This window comes from Podarcis erhardii (genome assembly GCF_964252035.2).
Source record: "Podarcis erhardii genome assembly, chromosome: 7".
NCBI classification, from domain to species: domain Eukaryota; kingdom Metazoa; phylum Chordata; class Lepidosauria; order Squamata; family Lacertidae; genus Podarcis; species Podarcis erhardii.
This window is the reverse complement of record NC_138511.1, coordinates 2767447-2788107: the sequence shown is the minus strand read 5'-3', so window position 1 is coordinate 2788107 and position 20661 is coordinate 2767447. Positions and strand designations below refer to the sequence as shown.

Genomic DNA, 20661 nt, shown 5'->3' with positions numbered 1-20661 from the left:
TGGGTCAGATAGTCTTTTAATGTCTTGTAATACTTGGAGGTCAAACCGTCTGGCCCTGGAGATTTGCCCAGTTGCATGTTCTGGATAGCTTGTTCAATCTCTTGTTGTGTTATTTTGTTGTTCAGGATTAATCTGTTTTTTTGTGACAACTTTGTTAATCCATTTCTTTCCAGAAATTGTTTAATCTCAACCTCATCTTGCGGCCCTTGAGTGTATAATTTTTTAAAGTATCTCTGGAAGCACTTTCTAATTTCCATGGGGTTCTGGATATTTCTTCCTTCAATTTCTAGGTTTGTAACTGTATTTAATTTCTGTCTCTTCTTCAACTGCCAAGCTAGCAGTTTTCCACATTTATTTGCCGATTCAAAAGTTTTTTGTTTCATTAATTTAATCTTCCATTCTATTTCTTGGTTTATCAATTTAGAATATTGGGCTTGATATAGTTTAATTTCTCTCAGAATCGGCTGTGACTTCGGATTTGATCTTAATTTCTTCTCCAATTCTTTAATTTTCTGCAAAATCTTATCTTTCCTTTCATTTTGTGTTCTTTTCTTTACAGTGTTCTGTTGTATCAAGAACCCCCTCATCACAGCTTTGCTTGCGTCCCAGATAGTTCTTTTTTCCACCGTAGTGTTCATATTTATTTCAAAATAATCCTTCAATGTTTTTTGGGCCTTCTTGAGAATCTCCTGATCTCTAAACAAGCTATCATTCATCTTCCATCTAAAGGAGCCGGTTGGCAATAGTGTCATATCCATCTTCAGCGCATTATGGTCGGAGCAGGTCTTTGGGCAGATTTCCACTTTTCTGACCTTGGGTGCCAGACCTCTAGATATCCATATTTGGTCGATTCTTGTCCAAGTCAGTTGGGCTTCAGAGAAGAATGTTCCCTCTCTTCCCAGGGGGTTCTTAGTTCTCCAAATATCAATCCAGTCCATATTGTCAGCCATTTCAAAAAAGGTCTTTGGTAGTCTGCCGTCTTTTGTAGCGTTTTGATTTTGTGACTTATCCATATTTGTCGATACGACCCCATTCATATCTCCCATCATAATGATGTTGTTGTAGTCCAGATAGTCCAGCATAGTCTCATGCAACTTCTTGTAAAATTCCGATTTCCCGTCATTTGGTGCATAAATTCCTAATATCAGAATCTTTTCTCCTTGGTGTTGTATCTCAATTCCTAATATTCTTCCATGTTCATCTTTGAATAAGAATTTAGGTGACAGGCTCTCTTTTGCATATATCACCACTCCTCGCTTCTTTACTCTGTCCGAAGATATAAATTCTTGGCCAAGTCTTTTGTTTATTAACACCTTTCTATGGAGCCTAGTCACGTGTGTTTCTTGTAAGCAAATAATATCCAATTGTTCTTTTTTTAATATATGAAAAATTTTCCTCCTTTTTTCCGGGATATTGCAGCCATTAATGTTCCAACTCAAAAGTTGCAGAGACATCCTGAATAAATCTGGTTATTTTTCAAGGGGTGGTATCTTGTTCAGAGAATCTTCAGAGTCCGAGGGTGCAGATGCCTCTGGTGTTTCAGGCCCTGGAAGTTGATCAATTCCTTTGTGAAGGTCCTCTCCGTATACGTTCAGAAATTTATCTCTGTCTTCCGATGTTCTGATTTTGATCTTCTTCCCTCTAAAGGTAAAAGATAGTCCTTGAGGAAATTCCCACCTAAAGATGATTGAATTCTTCCTTAGTAGTCTTGTCAACTCCAAATAGTCAGATCTAAGATCTAGCAGTTGTTTAGGAATATCCTTGTAGATCTCAATTCTTTTGTCCAAAATGTCCAGTGACTTTCCGTAGTGTAGGCCCAAAATCTTATCCCTTTCCTCCTTTGACCTCAATATTATCAAACAATCTCTGGGCTTCTCTTTCTTTAGAAGTCTTCCGAGCCTAAAAGCTGAAACAATTTTAAAGTCCTTTTCCTCTAAACTCCAAAATTTGGAGAATTCTTTAGTCAGAAACTCAGCTAGGTTGCCTTCTTCCACTTCTGGTATTGCTCTTATCCTTAAATTGCTCTCCCTGTTCCGCAGTTCAAGCATGGACAAATAGGTCTGATGTTCGCCTACTTGCTTGCAGAGTGGTCTTACCTCTTGTTCTAAATTTTCAAGTTTTTGGCTGGTATCTTCAGCCAATTTCCGATTTTCCCCTGCAGCCTCCTTCAATTCTCCGATTGCTTGAGTATTCTGTGCGACTTGTCCAGATAATTTATTTAAACATTCTATGTTCTGCTCAATTTTATATGTTTGCTCATCAGCTTTCTTGTCCAGAGATTCTACTTTCTTATCCAAAGATTCTAATTTTTCAAAAATTTTCTCTAAAATAGTAGTGCTTGCCCCTGAGGCCATATCTTCCAGTTGTAATTCCTCAGTTTCTCCCTCCCCTGCCCGTGGCAGAGAAACAGTTTCGACCTCAGAGGGCAAAGTAGGCACAGATGATCTACGTGCCTGTGAGGCTGCGGTTAAAGTTGTCAAAGTTGTTTGTTTAGTTCTTCCTCTCCTTCTTGTACCACTCATTCCAAAGTTATCTAAAATTCAAGGTCAAGCTGAGTTGTTCCCATGAGAAAGCCCCAGCACAGATGGTCACAGTCAATAAGGGGCCGGGAAAAAGAAAGTAAAGTAAAAGTCACTGTTATAAGTCCCAAATCCTCTAGGGGGAGTTTAAAATATTTCAGGGAAGAAATCAATTTCAGTTAAAATAAAGTCAAATTTCTAAGTCCAAGAACCTTCAATAAAAAGATTTTTCAGCAGAGTTAAGGTTTAGTGCATTGATATCCTGCCTTTCACTCCCTTTAAGGAGTCTCAAAGCGGCTAATAATCTCCTTTCCCTTCCTCCCCCACAACAAACACTCTGTGAGGTGAGTGGGGCTGAGAGACTTCAGAGAAGTGAGACTAGACCAAGGTCACCCAGCAGCTGCAGGTGGAGGAGCGGAGACGCAAACCCGGTTCACCAGATTATGAGTCCACCACTCTCAACCACTACACCACACTGGCTCTCTGAGGAGAAAACCAAGTGCAGACTCTATCAGGATTATTTTACAAACGGCCCTTTTGTTGTGTATGCACACACACAAGTTACTGAAGCCAATCTACTCCGTAATAAATCTGCCAACTGTTGGTCGATTTACTAACTTGCCCTGTTTCAGAAGCCAGTGCTGGAGCAGTTATTGCAGAGATAATGAACAGAACACAGACTCAGAGCAGTTAGGAAAGAGCCAACAGCACTGGACATTGTTTGGCACAGAGTTATGTGTGGAATGAGCACAGAGGTGTGTGAATCTGTCAGTGAGGGTGGTGTGCTCCCTGTACCTCCTTTGGTAACCCCACGCGTAGAAGTGGCACCCATTCTGACGTGTGGCAATTGGCTTTAGCTCAGTGGTGCAGCAGCTGCCTTGCATGCAGAATGTCCCCGGTTTGATCCCCGGCATCTCCAGACAGAGCTGGGAAGGAGGCTCTGGTCTCCAGCCCTGAAGAGCAGCTGCCACTCAAGCGTCCAGAGCCAGGCAGACCAAAACTCCGACTTGGTGCAGGGCAACTTCCTATGTTTTATCTGTCTGCAGCCGGGGTTTTTTATTTAAAAATCCTATGTGGAAATACCTTGCAGGTAGAAAGGTTGCCAGGTGAAAGATCTCCTAAAACTCCAAGAGTCCACACACTCAGGATCCACGCTGCCGTTTTAGGTCTTGGCACAGCAGCGCCGCCCTAAAAGCGCGAGTGGAGGCAAATGGCGCCTTCAAGTGCCACCTGTCCATTTCATCGGACCCAGGACCTAATTGGGGATTCCACAGCGCACCTCGGGCCAAGTCGACTCTTTTCAAGATATATCTGGAGTTTCCCGAGGCGGCCTCCTGCCCGGGCGGGGGACGGGGGGGGGCTGCCACGGAAGCCAAGCGGGAGGCGAGCGAGAGCCCAGTCTTTTCCTTTCTTTCCCCGTCAGCGAAGCCGCCGCCTTCCGAGGGGCTGCTTCTAAAGGCGGACCTGGACGCGGCCGCCGGACTTCCGAAGCGGATCCCGGAGGCCTCCGAGGCTCCCCTTCTCCGCGTCGCAGGCCCGAGAGCCGCGCGCGGGGTACACGTGTGCGTGTGAATGCGCGCGCGCGCGGGCGCCTCTCCCCCTCACCTGGTTCTGCCAGCGGAGGACGTTGCCGAAGCCCCCGGTGCCGAGGCGCTCGCGCATCTCCCAGGGTCCGCAGCTGCCCTGGGGCTGCAGAGGCGGCGCCATGGCCAGGCCTCCCTTCTTCCCGCCGGGCCTGCCTTCTCGGGCTTCCGCCTTGGCAGGGAGGCGCCAGGAGGCGGGCCGGGCCGGCGCTTAAAGGGCCGCCGCCTTCGCGCGGAGGGAGGGAAGGGGGGCTTCACCGCCGCCCCTTACGGGACCGGGGAGAGCAGAAACCCAGAAATAACGCAAAGGACAAAACAGAAGGCGATTCAAATGCCTGCTGGGATTTCATAAAGAAAGGCATCAATCTTCGGTCGGCCGGCGAAGTTCCGCGGGGAGGGCCCTTCCCTAAAAGTGGGCGCCCCGCGCTGCCCCCCCCTCCCCGCCGAGCACGGGCTTCATCTGCCGCACTCAGACCCCGGGCCCGGGACGGGGGGGGGGGCGCAGCCAGGCGGCTCCCTCTGCAGACTTCCTGGGCAGCCGGGGGCACAGAGCCACCAACTCCGCTCTCAGCAAGTTGGCGAGCATGGAGAGGAGTACAGCTCGGCTCCCCGTCAGCCTCCAGGAATCCCAGGAATTTATCTAATTAGCTGGCCCCTTGTGAAAGGAAAGCAACACCCTTTGGCTTAGGCTGGCATTTGCAGAACCTTCCAAGGGAGACAAGAATGCATCACAGAAAGAAGCAACAGACAGCAATGGTAGCCTGGCGCGGGGGGGGAGCATCTCCTCAAAACCCAACGTATTTTGGATAGCTCCAATTCAGGAAGAATGTGGGGAGGGTGGTACATTTCTGCTGGTAGCAACAGGGTGTCTTTTTGGTCATTGGGATCCCGGTAGGAGACCATGTGCAATCAGGGCGGGGACAGTATGTGTGATGCTGAGAGCAATGAGTAGTTCTGGCAAGAGCTGTTTGGAATCCGCATTCACTGAGTAGGTACAAAAGTTCCACCCACAGCTGCTTTCTCAGGAAATCTTTCAAGCGTCTCTCCCACTCCAGCTCATAAGACACAATAACCACAGGGCACTTGGGTAACATGTGATAATTGAACGCCTACCTCCAAACTTTTGTGGGCAGGAGCATCACCTGCCTGTATGGTACTCAAATATCTTTCAAATGAAATGGCAGTGTTTTCTTTGACTGTATTACAAAGCTAAAAGATGCAAAGGCTCAGGAGCGGAGGAAGGGGGGGGCGGTGCACCCTGGGTGTCACCACTGAGGGGGGTGACAAAATGCTGGGCGGCACTCACTGCAGGGCCTGCAGTGCGCCCGAGCCACGCGTCTCTCCTGGGAGTGACGCGGTGGCACATGCGCTGCCCCAGGCGCCCGATCGGCTTGCTCCACCGCTGCAAAGACTTGGCAAAGGATTTCTAAACAAAAATTGGATCGCTGGTGGATCAGATGGTCAGTCTGCACAGGCGATCAATTATTGGAACAGCTAATGTTCCTATTGTTACCCGTATTTTCACAGCAGGGAAGGGCTGTAGCCCAGTGTTATGCTGAGATGGTGAGATTATCCTGGAAAATTTGGAACCAGCAGGACCAGACTTTCCTAAAGGAATGTAAGAAGTGGGGTAGAAGTGGAAGAATCATTAGGCACGAGTGATCATGCTCTTCTGAAGTTTACTATACAGCGGAAAGGAGCAGCCAAGCATACTAGGACTCAATTTCTTGACTTTAAGAAAGCCGACTTCATAAAACCTAGGGAAGTGCTGGGTGAGATCCCATGGACAGTAATACTTAAAGGAAAGGGAGTTCATGATGGCTGGGAGTTTGTTAAGAGGGAGATAGTAAAAGCACAACTTCAGGCAATACCAGTGAGACGGAAACATGGAAGGTGCCTAAAGAAGCCAGGGTGGCTATCTAAAGAACTTTTAACTGAGTTAAGATTAAAAAAGGATGTGTACAAAAAATGGAAAAGGGGGGAAACCACCAAAGAGGAATTCAAACAAATAGCCAGCACGTGTAGACACAAAGTCAGAAAAGCTAAAGCACAGAATGAACTCAGGCTTGCTAGAGAGGTTAAAAGCAACAAAAAAAGGCTTTTATGGGTATGTTCGTAGCAAAAGGAAGAACAAAGAAACAGTGGGGTCACTCAGAGGAGAAGATGGTGAAATGCAAACAGGGGACACAGAAAGGGCTGAACTCCTCAATGCCTTCTTTGCCTCAGTCTTCTCCGATAAAGAAAACAATGCCCGACCTGAAGAATTTGGAGCAAATGATTCAGCAGAGGAAACACAGCCCAGAATAACTAAGGAGATAGTACAAAACAAAATAAAAAAATTCCTTCCAGTAGCACCTTAAAGACCAACTGAGTTAGTTCTAGGTATGAGCTTTCGTGTGCATGCACACTTCTTCAGAGATAGTACAAGAATACTTGGCTAGTTTAGATGTATTCAAGTCTCCAGGGCCAGATGAACTGCATCCAAGAGTATTAAAAGAACTGGCAGATGTGATCTCAGAACCACTGGCAGTCATCTTTGAGAATTCCTGGAGAACAGGCGAAGTCCCAGCAGACTGGAGGAGGGCAAATGTTGTCCCTATTTTCAAAAAGGGGAAAAGAGAGGACCCAAATAATTACCGCCCAGTCAGTCTGACATCAATACCAGGGAAGATTCTGGAGCAGATCATTAAGCAAACAGTCTGTGAGCACCTAGAAAGGAATGCTGTGATCACCAATAGTCAGCATGGATTTCTGAAAAATAAGTCATGTCAGACTAACCTGATCTCGTTTTTTGACAGAATTACAAGCCTGGTAGATGAAGGGAATGCAGTGGATGTAGCCTACCTTGATTTCAGCAAGGCATTTGACAAGGTGCCCCATGGTATTCTTGTAAAGAAGCTGGTAAAATGCGGACTTGACTATGCTACCACTCAGTGGATTTGTAACTGGCTGACTGACCGAACCCAAAGGGTGCTCATCAATGGTTCCTCTTCATCCTGGAGAAGAGTGACTAGTGGGGTGCCACAGGGTTCTGTCTTGGGCCCGGTCTTATTCAACATCTTTATCAACGACTTGGATGATGGACTCAAGGGCATCCTGATCAAATTTGCAGATGACACCAAACTGGGAGGGGTGGCTAACACCCCAGAGGACAGGATCACTTTTCAAAACAACCTTGACAGATTAGAGAACTGGGCCAAAACAAACAAGATGAATTTTAATAGGGAGAAATGTAAAGTATTGCACTTGGGCAAAAAAAATGAGAGGCACAAATACAAGATGGGTGACACCTGGCTTGAGAGCAGTACATGTGAAAAGGATCTAGGAGTCTTGGTTGACCACAAACTTGACATGAGCCAACAGTGTGACGTGGCAGCTAAAAAAGCCAATGCAATTCTGGGCTGCATCAATAGGAGTATAGCATCTAGATCAAGGGAAGTAATAGTGCCACTGTATTCTGCTCTGGTCAGACCTCACCTGGAGTACTGTGTCCAGTTCTGGGCACCACAGTTCAAGAAGGACACTGACAAACTGGAACGTGTCCAGAGGAGGGCAACCAAATTGGTCAAAGGCCTGGAAACGATGCCTTATGAAGAACGGCTAAGGGAGCTGGGCATGTTTAGCCTGGAGAAGAGGAGGTTAAGGGGTGATATGATAGCCATGTTCAAATATATAAAAGGATGTCACATAGAGGAGGGAGAAAGGTTGTTTTCTGCTGCTCCAGAGAAGCGGACACGGAGCAATGGTTCCAAACTACAAGAAAGAAGATTCCACCTAAACATTAGGAAGAACTTCCTGACAGTAAGAGCTGTTCGACAGTGGAATTAGCTGCCACGGAGTGTGGTGGAGTCTCCTTCTTTGGAGGTCTTTAAGCAGAGGCTTGACAACCATATGTCAGGAGTGCTCTGATGGTGTTTCCTGCTTGGCAGGGGGTTGGACTCGATGGCCCTTGTGGTCTCTTCCAACTCTATGATTCTATGATTCTATGATTCAACGTATTTGGAAAGTAACTGTAACCAATTGACATTGTTTGTAGGGTTAAAAGAAGTTTTGTAAGGAATAATATATAAATTATTGTGAAAAGAACTAAGAATAGGTATTAAGATTTGAATTTATAGCAATAACTGTAGTAACAAAATGCATAATTAGAAAGGATTTTAGAAAACCATCAGTTGAGGTTGAAGGAAATTTAAGGCTGTGATAGCCAAAGATTTTGAAATGATGTTTAAAAGGATGATATCCTGGAAAATATGTGTAAAAACCAATAAAAAATATTTATAAACAAACAAACAAATAAAAATAGAGTCACAGAATTTAAGAGTTGGGACCGACCCCGAGGGTCATCTAGTCCAACCTCCTTCAATGCAGGAATCTCAGCTCAAGCATCCCTGACAGGTGGCCATCCAGCCTCTGCTTGAAAACCTCCAAGGAAGGAGAGTTCACAACGTCCCGAGGGAGTCTCTTCCACTGTAGAACAGCTCTTACTGTCAGAAGGTTCTTCCTGAGGTTTAGTCAGAATCTCCTTTCTTGTAATTTGAAGCCATTGGTTGGGTCCTTCCCTCCAGAGCAGGGTAAAACATGCTTGCTCCCTCTTCCACGTGGCAGCGTTTGAGATATTTGAAGATGGCTCTCCTTTCTCCTCTCAGTCTCCTCTTTTTCAGGCTGAACATACCCAGCTCCTTCAACCGTTCCTCATCAGGCTTGGTTTCCAGACCCTGGATCATCTTGGTCACCCTCCTCTGCACACGTCCCAACTTGTCAACATGCTTCTTAAATTACGGTGCCCAGAATTGGACACAATATTCTAGGGGCAGCAGAGGAGGAGGCAGCAGCAAGAGTGGCGGTGGGGGAGGGGTATTTTCTGTTTTGCCTCAAGCAGCAAAATGTATTGGGCTGGGTCTATCCCAGGTCTGATCCTTGACATCTTAGGTAGGAAATGTCCCTAGTCTGCACCCAGAATATAGGAACTCCTGTTGAGTAAGAGTCACTGCCAGTCAGTGTAGGACTGTAGTTCTCAAACTTTTTTCTCACACTTTCAGAATAAAAATTTGCTCTCATCACACTGAATATATTTGCATCTTATCTTTTACTCATTTTTTTACATATGATCGTTGGCATTTCTGCTGTTCCAAAAGCCTTTCAAAATATTCATGTTTGCCAGATTTCCATATTTTGATGTCTTTTCATCTTGTTTGGGCCCATATTGGACTTTGAAAGCTTCTTACCACAGATCAAACCTATAAGCTGAGGGACATTGTCATCTCCATTCCACCAGAAACTGAGACTCAGATAGCTATCCATATATTGTTGACAAACTTCCTTTTTTGGAGGTTTGCTTGGGCCTGCTACTGGTGTTGAATAAAACGGGCCTCTCCAGCACTCTGTATGAATGGTGATTCTTGATCAGAACTAGGATGGTCCTCAGTTTCACTTGATGCTCTTGCTCTCATTTTGAAAAGATACCTATCCATGTTCTGCAAATAAGTGTGTGTGTGTGTGTGTGTGTGTGTGTGTGTGTGTGTGTGTGTGTACTATATTATACTACACATAAATGTTTAAATGTTTCTTTGATTGTCGTTGAATCTTCTTGCCACACTTGTCATCTTCTCCTGCCACACCCTTTGAGACCCACTGGTGTAGACGATACTAAATTAGAGGGACCTGTGCTTTGAATTGGTATAAGGCAGCTTCCTAAGTACCTTAAAACAGCCATAGTGTGTGTTTCAGAAACTGATTGGAGAAGGGTTGCAAGGGGAAAGGGGTTTCAACCTCCCCCCACAAAGAATTGTTACTCAAGCTGATATTAGAATGGGGGGAAAGGAGGATAATTTTTTTCTACTGAAGGTCTAATAATCTTCAGAGAAGGTTTAATAACTATCTTTGAGAGTCTAGAAGCCATTTCGGCAAGCAAACTGTATGTAACTTAATACAGAATAATAACCACAACCAATTTAATTGGAAAAATGTTGCAAAGGAAATGTTTCACCTTGCTCCCCTGCTGTCCTTGCTCCAATCAGATCTGGATTAAATGCCACACCTGCATTTAAGGTTAAAAAGGGGGGGGGGCTTTGGGAGCTCCAGTCACTGGACTCCTGCATCTTATGTGGTTTGCACCTCTGCTTAGGCCAGGTGCTCCTGTTTATGGAAAAGGTTTCTCTTTGAGGGCCATCCAGGCTGTTGTCTGCAGGAAAGCACGAGGGCAGGGATTCTTATGGCTCCACAGCATATCTTTCTTTCCTCTCTCAATAGCAGGAAGACTCCCACCTCGCTTCCAGCTGTGACTTTTGTTCATTCCACGTTGGATAACATCACATGCCGAATGTTGGTACAGTTTCAGTTTGGGTTCAGCTCAGAGTTTCCTTATGGTAGGAACCATAATTTGAAGTACTGTGAAGTTAAGGTTGTCTCACCTCAAAAAAGATATTGTAGAGTTGGAAAAGGTTTAGAAAAGGACAAGCAAAATGATTAAGAGGGTGGCGCTTACCCTGCTAAAACAAGTTTGCACCTCTCATTGAGTTTGTAGACATACTTAAGGTGCATATGTAAGAGACTCGTTTTATAATTATATTTCTGGAATGATTCAGGGCCACCAACTATGGGGACGAGGTGCTTTTGCTCCCCCAATATCTGTTGGCTGGCCCCCCTCAATGCTGATTGGGACAGGAGTCCAAGCACGGAGCAGAGCTTCAGTGGTCAGTTCCTCCTGAGCAGGAGAGGAGGGGCTGCTGGCCATTGAAGCCACAGCGCTCTGGGCTGACAATGTAATGTCCCACACATTGCAGGCCAGGCACATGACGTCAGACACAATCTTGGGCATAAGTCAATGCCTCTGGAATAATAATAATAATAATAATAATAATAATAATAATAATAATAATAATTATTATTTATACCCCCCTTCCCCAGCCAAGGCTGGGCTCAGGGCGGCTAACAAGCAATAATAAAAACAAGTTGAATGAATACAACTTAAAAACAAGATTAAAATACAACATTAAAACATTAAAATGCAACCTCATCACAGGAGGAGAAAGGAAAAAGAAAGAGGGGGAGGGAATCAAACTGATTCAAAGCCAAAGGCCAGGCGGAACAACTCTGTCTTACAGGCCCTGCGGAAAGAAATCAGATCCTGCAGGGCCCTGGTCTCATGAGACAGAGCGTTCCACCAGGCCGGAGCCAGAGTTGAAAAGGCCCTGGCTCTGGTTGAGGCTAATCTAACTTCCTTAGGGCCCGGGACCTCTAGGAATGATTCATGTTCTTATGTAGCTGCATTGTTTTATACTTTCTGGGTGTGCCATGATCATACTTTAAAACAGTTGTGTTCCAAGTTATAAATGAAGCACTACTAGGAGTTGTTTCTTTTTGTTTTCCAATGTATTTATTATCTATTAAAAAAACTGGTGTGGCACTAGCAATTTTTTATTCTGAAAGTGTGGCCCAGAGAACAAAGTTTGAGAAGCACTGCCTTATGGAGACTGACCTGATACCTCCTGTTAGCCCTGCCACTCTAAGGAGTTGAAAGGACCACTGCCCTATTCTGCAGCCCTGGGAATGGGGAAGGCTGGCCGGGAAGGCAGTCCTCCATCTTCTGGCCTGGATGGTCCATGAAGAGGGGGCACTGGCTCCCAGGCTCTGTCTCTTGTTCCTCTGAGTCTGCCCCAGAGCTGCATTTTCATATCATGGACCAATAACGTGGCCGTCCTTGCCTCTCCGTGTAATTCTGATTGTGTGGGGAACTGGAAAAATCACGTAGGGCTTAAATGTAAATGAGTTGATTGTAAGCTTCTTACAATGACCTGCCTTCATTGCTGCACTGCACTTTATTTTATTTATTTCATAAAATTTATACACCTCAAAGCAGTTAACAAAAAAATGAAACAATACAATTATTGGTAAAACAGTTAAAAACAACTATTTAACACATTCAAGAATTAAAATTGGGGATAAACTGAAAACCAAATAAAAAACACACCAGCCTTCTACTTATTTGGGCACAAAGAACAGAGGGCTCAAAAACGGGCTCTGAATACCAGTTGCTGGAAGTCTCCCGGGTAGAGAGCGCTGATGGACTAAGGTTTGGCTTATGGGTTTCCTGGAGTCATCCAGGGGCCACTGGGAGAACAGGAAGTGGGGCTCGATGGCTGTGGGGCTGATCCAGCAGTCAGGCTCCTCTCATGTGCCTATGCTTTTATTTTTTAAAAAAAGAATGAGGATGATGCAGTAGTGGAGGCTTTTGCCCCTCCCTTGGCTTCCATAAGGAATCTTAAAATGACACCGATAAGAGGGGTAGGGGTGAAAGACTTTCCGGCTGCATTCATATCTACTAGGAAATGCCATTTCAGATGTGTGCTGCACAGATAAAATGTTCTGATGTCATCCAATTGCTTAATGGAACGGCAAGTTCTCAAAATATCACAAAGATTACATGGTTCTTTGATATTCTCCAACGTGGCTTGGGAATTAAGCAATGGAAGCAGCATTTTGTTGCAGTGAAACTCATCAGTAGCAACTGATTGAGAAAATGTGAATTTGTAATTGACCAGCAAATTCCTCTTTTTCAGTTCTGCCCCTGAGCAGCGAAGCGGAAAGGATTCTTGCAGGCCGGTAGCCAGAAGTATTGTGGTGGGGAACCTAAAGGAGTACCTGGGTCCTTGCAGACATCCTTTTCATTATGCACTCAGGATGTGCTCAGGATGCGATCTGGGTGGTCATACACATTCCCACTTTCAACACCATTTTATTTATTTGTTTATTTATGGCATTTATATATCACGGAATCGTTAGCATCTCTAAGCAGTTGTGGTGTAGAGCTAACGGTTATATGGCTATTTCAACTAAAGGTGGCGCTGTGTCCAGCTGAGGCCGGGAGTCAATGCGGCTCTTGTGCAAGGTTCTTTTACAATGAAGCTGGTCCTCTGCTAAGCAGCCATTTGCAACCGACTTCTTCTCTTCAATAGCCTTGCAGCAGCAGCACTGTATTGTTTGCTCCTGCAAAGGTTTTGGGGTGGGCCTACTCATTCATTTCCAACCAGTGCATACCTTGTAACTTTTCATACCACAAATGTTCTGAGGGTGGTTTTTTTGTGTGATAGCCCACCCCCCTCCCAGACAGCAATATGGTAGCAATCAGAGCCCATCCTAGAACAACTGATAAACTAGAATAGATCCACCACAAACACCAGTTTGGAGAGGCTGGAGGTGGAGGTCTGAGGCAGAACAGTCATGTCCCAAATGCAGGCAGCCTAATATGTTCAAATTTATGAAATAAAGCCAAATATTCATAAAATAGCATTTACAGTGCAATCCTATATTCAGAATTAAATGAGTTCAATCCTACTCCCAGGGGCGTGTCTATAGGATTGCAGCCTGCAAATTACAAATAAGGGCCTGGGCTGTGCCTGTTATCTCAGTGGCTCTGCCCATTTTGGCCCAACTCTTGACCAGTCGAAGCCTGCTTACTTCTTAATGTGCTTAATGGGTGGAGTGAGGCATGCACACTTTCCCCTGCATTTATACCCATGAAAGGGTCAGGGACAAGAGCAGGACATGAATGAAATAGCCTTCTCTCACTCTTGTTCCCAGCAACTGGCATCCGAGGCAGCCTACAACCATCATGACTTGCAGCCACTGATTTGAATAATGCCCACCATGATATCTTGTAGCAAATTCCATAGTTTAACTATGTGCTCTGTTAAAAAAAAAAAAGGAGTTGGAACATCTGCTTTGCACACAGATGGTCCCAGGTTCAACACCGCAACTCAGTGAGATCTTGTTGCTTAGCTAGAACAGGAAGCCCCTGTATACTTCCTGTTCTAGACGAACCAGTAGCCAGCCTGGGTGGACTGAGGAGGTGCTTCACAGGGAATCTGGCACCTGCTTTCCTTTCCAGGTGCACAGTTGGGAGTGCTCTTTAAGGCTCCTAGTTGTGCACTGGCAGCCCTGTCTCTACCTGCCCTCACATCTAACATCAGGTATGCCATCAATTGTGAGGCAGGTGAGCATAGCTTAGGGAAAATACCCTAACAGGCCAAATTTGAATCCTTGGTTTGTCGAGTTTAGTCCCAGTGCATTTCTTATGTTTCCAAGGAAGACTGCCGCCCTGTTCTGGTCCCACCTCGGAGTCTAGGAAGCAGGGAAGACATCTCAAGTGAGTCATTACCTCTGAGGACTGAGGACTTTTGAGCAAGGCAGGCCTGTTGTCTCAGCACCGTGGAGAGCTCCTAGGGAACAACTTGCTCTGCCTTCAGTAAGCTCTCCGGAGTGTTTGTTGTGTTCCTCTGTGCAGCAAGGCCCAACATGGGTGTAAGTAAAGGTTCTGAAGGCTGTGCTCTGAAGAACAAAGCTCTGTAGCTGCTCCAGCAAGGAACAAACTGAAACTGAGTCCATTTACAGAAGTAGCAGCAGGTGCAACATAATTGTTAGCTCCACCTGTGCTGCAAGATGTTGCCCTACCTAAAGGGGCCCAGCCTTCTCCAGTAATCTAGTAATCTACTGCAACAAAGTGGGGGAAGCCCCAGGTCGGTCTTGTTCTTCTCCAGCGGAGTCCTCTGAGTCAGAGAATGGCAGTGCCACATCCCCAGGCAGGAATGGGTGGGGCACTGGCCCCACCGATTCACCTGAGAGCCTTTGTGGGGCTGGCCCTGCTTACCCTTCCACTTCAGAGTCCATGCCCTCATCTGGAGGCAATGACACTGAGACGCTTAAGAGGGCCAGCCCCCCAATCCCTGACACACAGAGGGTGGGGCTGTTTGGAACCCCTTGTGGGTTCTGTGGGCCAGGTCATTATCATGGGCTGAACTGGACAGGTAACGGCTTCTGTGGCCTCCCACCTGGCGTGCTCTCTGTGCCAGTGAACTGGTGGTGCAGGGGGAGGGGAATGTGGTTCCCTGGGCTCAAAGAAAGATGCCTGTGAGGGTCCTGCTCTGGCATCAGGCTCAGAGTGAAGAACCTGATTTGGCTTCTTAGCTAATGACGCAGCAGCTTTCCACTTGGCGTCTTGGTTGTGAAGAAGGGCCCCTTCCATCACCAGAAAAATCAGCTCCCTTCCCAGCGCCAGAGTTCCAAGAGGGGATCTTCTATGAAGCTGCCCAGTCTTGCTGATTGGACCTGATGGGCTGGACCAGATGACCCGCTGGATCCCTTCTAACTCTGCAGTTCTGTGATTCATTGGTTTTTTTAAATGTATTTTTATTAAGATTTTCTTGGTTTACAAAAGTATGTGCAATGTCTCTCTCTCTTTTTTCAAGTAACATTTTTTACAGATCAGTTTCATTTGTTGAAACATTAGGGAGAAAAGGGGGAAAGAGGTGGAGGGGGAAAGGTGGGTGGGGTCAGGTGGCAATGTTTCCATTTTACTTAATATATGTATGGGGTTTTGTGTCAGCATCGCTTGTGCCGGTTCTCTGCTATTTGCTTGTGTTCCTTTGGTGGTGAGAGAGGTTGGGGGTGGCCTAGGGTGTGGCTGGTCATTTGTGATTGGCTGTGGTGGTCTTTCTTTTCAAGTATGAATGGGGTGGGTGGGTGTTTTGGATCAGGTTAGCCATACAGTGGTACCTCGGATTAAGAACTTAATTCGTTCCGGAGGTCCGTTCTTAACCTGAAACCGTTCTTAACCTGAAGCACCTCTTTAGCTAATGGGACCTCCGGCTGCCACCACGCCACCAGAGCACGATTTCTGTTCTCATCCTGAAGCAAAGTTCTTAACCCAAGGTACTATTTCTAGGTTAGCGGAGTCTGAAACCTGAAGCGTCTGTAACCCGAGGTATCACTGTATTGATTTGTATGCTGTTGGTGGATTTTTGTTACTGTCTTGTTGGGCTGTGTATGTGATAAAGGCTGCGTATGTGATAAAGTCTTCTTCTATTTGTCCCCATGTCAGTTTCAGTTTGTTGGTTAGTTTTTCTAATAAGGCCGTTTCCCATACTATTTGGTACCATTGGTCCATGCTTACTCTTGACAGGTCATACCAGTGTCTGGTTATGATGTTTCTGGCTGCTGAGTTCTGAGTTCTGGTTACGAGTTCTTTGTGGTGTAAATGGGCATTATTGTCTTGGTTCTGTGATTCATTGTGAGTAAACTTGAATGAGTGGAGTGAATATGTTAGGATTAGTTCAGTTTTAGAGCCACAGTGACTGGATTTATTTTGCATTCTGTCTGGAGCTTCTGCCTGCTTCCCCTCTGCATTTGCTCCAATCCCCTGGTCATTCTGAGTGCCATTTCTGACTTTCCCCATCTCTGCAATATCTCTTTTGAGTCTGGTTGCACTTTGTGAAGCTACAGGAATCCTGATGCTAGATTTATTTGCCCCATATGTCTGTGACATCTTTATCTTGCTCATCTGTCATCAGCTCCTGCCTTAGCTCACTTTCCCACAACTTTTAAAAGCTTTCACACGGTAACATTTCAAAATCCAGTTGTAACAGTTTATTATTTGTACCCTGACATTTTCAAAAGTATTATTGCAAGTCACAAGGCTCTTTGTACTGGAAATGGAGTCCTCCTCACTGTTTACTTCTTTCATGCCAACAACTTATTGGCTAACTTGTACAGTTTCTCCTTGGCATGAGCAATAGGTGATCATGATTCTAGTTGTTGAATCATTGCCCGTTAGGAGCCATAACTACGTCCAGATACATTATGTGTCTCTGTGACTCCTATCAGATTGTTGTCCTGTGACGACTCCCCAGTGTTGTGATAAGGCCTAGGACTGACGTGGGCAAAGCTACAGATGGGGCACACATGGAAATCATGTCATCTTTGGAGATTCACCAGGATTTCCTCCCTGCGAAAGCTAGGGCATGACATTTCATCCTAGGGCGTTCCAACTTTTTTCCTGATGGAAAGAGCCCTTTTCTCTCCCTGGCTTCCCTGGATGAGCAATTGATCTGCAGTTTTTGCATAAAAACTGCTGCCGAGGTCCAAAGTGAGATTTAAGGTGAATCAGCTTTCCTGTTGTTCCTGTGTGGTTATCGCTGCAGCAAAGCATATTTTCTTCCACGAAGTGACAACCTTCCCATCAACTGTGAAATGGTGGGCAGGGAAAAGGTGAAAAACACATTTTTTAATGTGTTGATTTATATCACAAGATGTATATACTGCTTGATTGCAATAAAATCTCAAAGTGGCTTACAAAAAATCACTTGCACTATTTCTCTACGCAAAAGTGTGCCCTCCCCCCCCCATTTTGGCTGCACACACACCATATATTGGAAGCACAGTTAAAGCACATGGCCCCCCCACCCTCAGAATGCTGGGAACTGTGTTCACCCCTGCATTTCCCAGGCTTCTTTAAATGCATGGTACATATGCAGCCTTTGTTTACAGAAACTGGCTGTTGGAGATTTATAACACACTTTTGCAGTTAACCTCTCTTGCCTTGCCTTCTATAGCAGGATGTGTTTATGAAAAGCAGGATGTTGCTGGCTTTCTATGCTGGCAATAATAGTTTGCTTTCCCAAAGTCTTATTCTTATGAAAGTTCAATAGAATGCTTTATCTCACAATAAATCTGATTCCACTTATATTTCCCTCTACTAGTGAACTTGCCAGTCTCTGTTCCTTTTCACTGTGCTTTTATGTGTGTATTTCCCCATCAGATTAGTTTCCACACTTCTTAATGCCAGCTTTGTAATACTGTAGATTGGGTTTTAGAACCTTCCAGTTTTTAGCAATAATAAGTCTTGAACTGATGAATTAAAAAGTTGCCAAGTATTTGTCCATCAAATACAAGTAATAAAGCCAATTCTGGGTTGGGCTGTAAAAGGGGATACAAATTGAACTGACTTTAATGTGTATACTACAGAGTCACAGAGCGGGGATCTCCAAGTGATCTAGTCCACCCACTGCCTAGCCTACAACATCCTTGCTAGGTGGTCAGCCAGCCCTCTGCTTAAAAACCTCTAATGAACATTTTGTGAATGCTGTGTTTTCACCCATTTATTAACTGCTTTGAGTATAAATGAAGAGAAATGGAAGCAAAGAAATATAAAAATTATATGTACCAACCCTTTCTGCTAGGTAGTTCCTCACTCTGTGCACCGGCTGCTAGTGTGGTGTTGTTGTTGTTTGTTTGTTTGTTGTTGTTGTTGTTTCTAGCCTCCGTCTGTCTTGACTTGAGACAATGGAGTGCACCTCTGGGGGTGAAGTCAAACTGCTGCATTAGTGGCACTGAACTGCCACATGTGCCCAGGTGTGGCTGGTGGTTGCTCCCTCTGTTCCGATGAACTAATCAATTGAAGAAGAAACCAAGTGAGGGGGAAATTGTCTGTTTTTGTGCATCTTTGTGCTTTTTGAAGCAGACAGCTTAATTTTTTAGCTTTGGCAACAATCCAAGCCTAACCATACCTTAAGTCCAAGGAAAGACCTCTGGTGTGTGCCTCTGATTTCTGCACTATTTTTATGTAGTGTACACTGCTACTAAACTAAAGTTTCAAGTCTTTGAACGAGACATCTTGCCTAGCACCTTCCAATGAGTTCAATGAGGCTAATGCTGGTGACACACACAGCTGGCTCATTGAATGAAATTGATAACCCTTGATAACCCTTTCCTGTTAAGCCACCCTAAGGGCTTCTCAAACTTTTGGTATCGCAGCCCACAAATCCAAATCTACCACTCACTGCTGCCTTGGTCAGACCACACCTGGAATACCGTGTCCAATTCTGGACATGCCACAATTTAAGAAGGATGTTGACAAGCTGGAACGTTGACAGGTGAGGACAATGCAAATAATCAAGGGTCTGGAAACTAAGTCTTGTGAGGAGCACTTGAAGGAGCTGGGTAGGTTTAGCCTGGGTAGGTTTTTAAGCAGAAGTTGGATGGCCATCTGTCATGGATGCTGTAGCTGAGATTCCTGCATTGCAGGGGGTTGGACTAGATGACCCTCGGGGTCTCTTCCAACTCTTATGATTCTATGGTATGGTGAGCCATCAACTTAATTAGCACAAGGGGGGCAGAGGGTGTGCTTACAAATAAGAAGGTGGCAACCCCTTGGTGCTGAGGCAGCCATTTCCTGCTTGATGCATCTAGCATAGCCATGACCCAAACCCAGAGCGAGTGTTTCTGGAGGCATCTGGGCCACCACACGGTTGTCCGCTGCTTTCCTTTGCTCCTTCTCCAGCCCAGCAGCTGTGTGCCTCTTGCAGCCACGACCCTAGTTTCCCATGAAAAGCCAGCAGAATATTTTTGCTTGCAGCCTGGCTCCTCTTGGTAGTGAGTTATTGGGACAGGTCAAAGGCTTTCCTCTTCGCCGAGTCGGCCTGGACTTTCTCTGCTGGTGCAGCACCTGGGATGTGGAGGATGACGCCCTGTTTTGACTCCCCGCCGACCATGGGAGGGGTTTTCGTGGAGTCCTCAGCTGAAGGCCTTGGAGGCAGTGAAGGGGGTCCCCAAATACAGCAGGAGACCTCGCCGCACCCCTCCTTCTCATTGGAATAAAAGACCATACAAGTTACCCCGCTCAGATAGTCTTCATTGGTAACAAATCTTTCCCCATATTCTTAAAATGAAGCCCAATTTCCGCAACGCGCCTGTCTCACAAGAGGCTCTGAAAGTAACCTCGGAACCTCCAACGAAGACCTCTGCCCCGGAGTGGCCCGAAAGGGGCTGGGAGCCTCTCTGCCGCCGAGGGGTCCGCATCCCGGCCCGGCCCACTTCGAGACGCCGCGCGACGGAGGGACCCGCGGGGGGTCGCGCCGCCCTCCCCTCGAAGTTGGCCCGGGAGGGGCGAGGGGGACGCGGAGGGGGTCCCCCTCGGGGGAGCATCGAGGGCCCCCCGGCCCCTTCCGGGAGGAAAGGGGCGGCCCGAGGGGGTCGCCGGCGGCCTCCGCCCGCCTCGGGGCGGCGCCGGCAGCTCCGGGCTCTGCTGGCCCCGCCCGCCCGCCCGCGGCTTAAGAAGGAGCCGCGACGGGAGCGCGACGCAGGCAGGCAGGCAGGTGAGTCCGGCCGGGGGCGCGGGGCGGGAGCGGAGCCGGAGTCCCGGCCGCAGTCCCCGCCTTCCGACTCGCACGGCGCTCCGCACGTGCTGCTTCTTTCCGAGTCGAGGAAAGAGATTTGAGGGGGCCGCGTGAAAGCAGGCGTGGGGCCGGGAGGGGGCGGCCCTTCGGGACTTGGGGCCGGGATGCCCCCTGGGCCCTGGCTGCGCGGGGCTCGGGGCGCAGGCAGGCAGGCAGGCAGGCAGGCAGGCAGGCCGGCCGCCCCCCCCCCCCGGAGCCGAGCGAGCCCGGGCGCCGGGGCCTCGGCCCGCCCTTCCCATTCCCCAGCGCCGGAGCTCCGACCGCCTGCGGGGCGTCGTGGTCAAAGACGGCCGAGGCAGGTCTGAATCCGCCCTCCGTGGGGAAGCCCCCGCCGCCGCCTCCCGGGAGGACGGGCGAAGCTTCTCTTGGGCTCGGTCCCTTCAGGCTGCTTCTGTGGGGGACCCCCGCCCTGCCAAACCTCCCTGCCAGGAGGGGGAAACGGCCTGTCCGAAGAAGCCTACACAGAACCCGACCCTCTAACCTTCTGTGCGCGGGGCGAATGCCCTGAGGCTTCCACGTCTCCCTCTCAGCACCCTCTGCGTGCATATATGC

The 20661-nt window shown here is 47.0% G+C and overlaps 1 protein-coding gene across 3 annotated transcripts in view; it reads right to left on the bottom strand.

Annotated features, from left to right (window-relative positions):
• Positions 1-4262, bottom strand: part of IKBKB (inhibitor of nuclear factor kappa B kinase subunit beta) — a 39113-nt gene extending 34851 nt beyond the window's left edge. For all 3 annotated transcript variants that reach the window (XM_081870016.1, XM_081870017.1, XM_081870015.1), the window contains exon 1: positions 4125-4262. In XM_081870016.1, the coding sequence (XP_081726142.1) occupies positions 4125-4226 (102 nt within the window). In that variant the 5' untranslated portion in view covers positions 4227-4262. The remainder of the gene's footprint in view (positions 1-4124) is intronic.
• Between the last annotated feature and the right edge of the window lie 16399 nt (positions 4263-20661).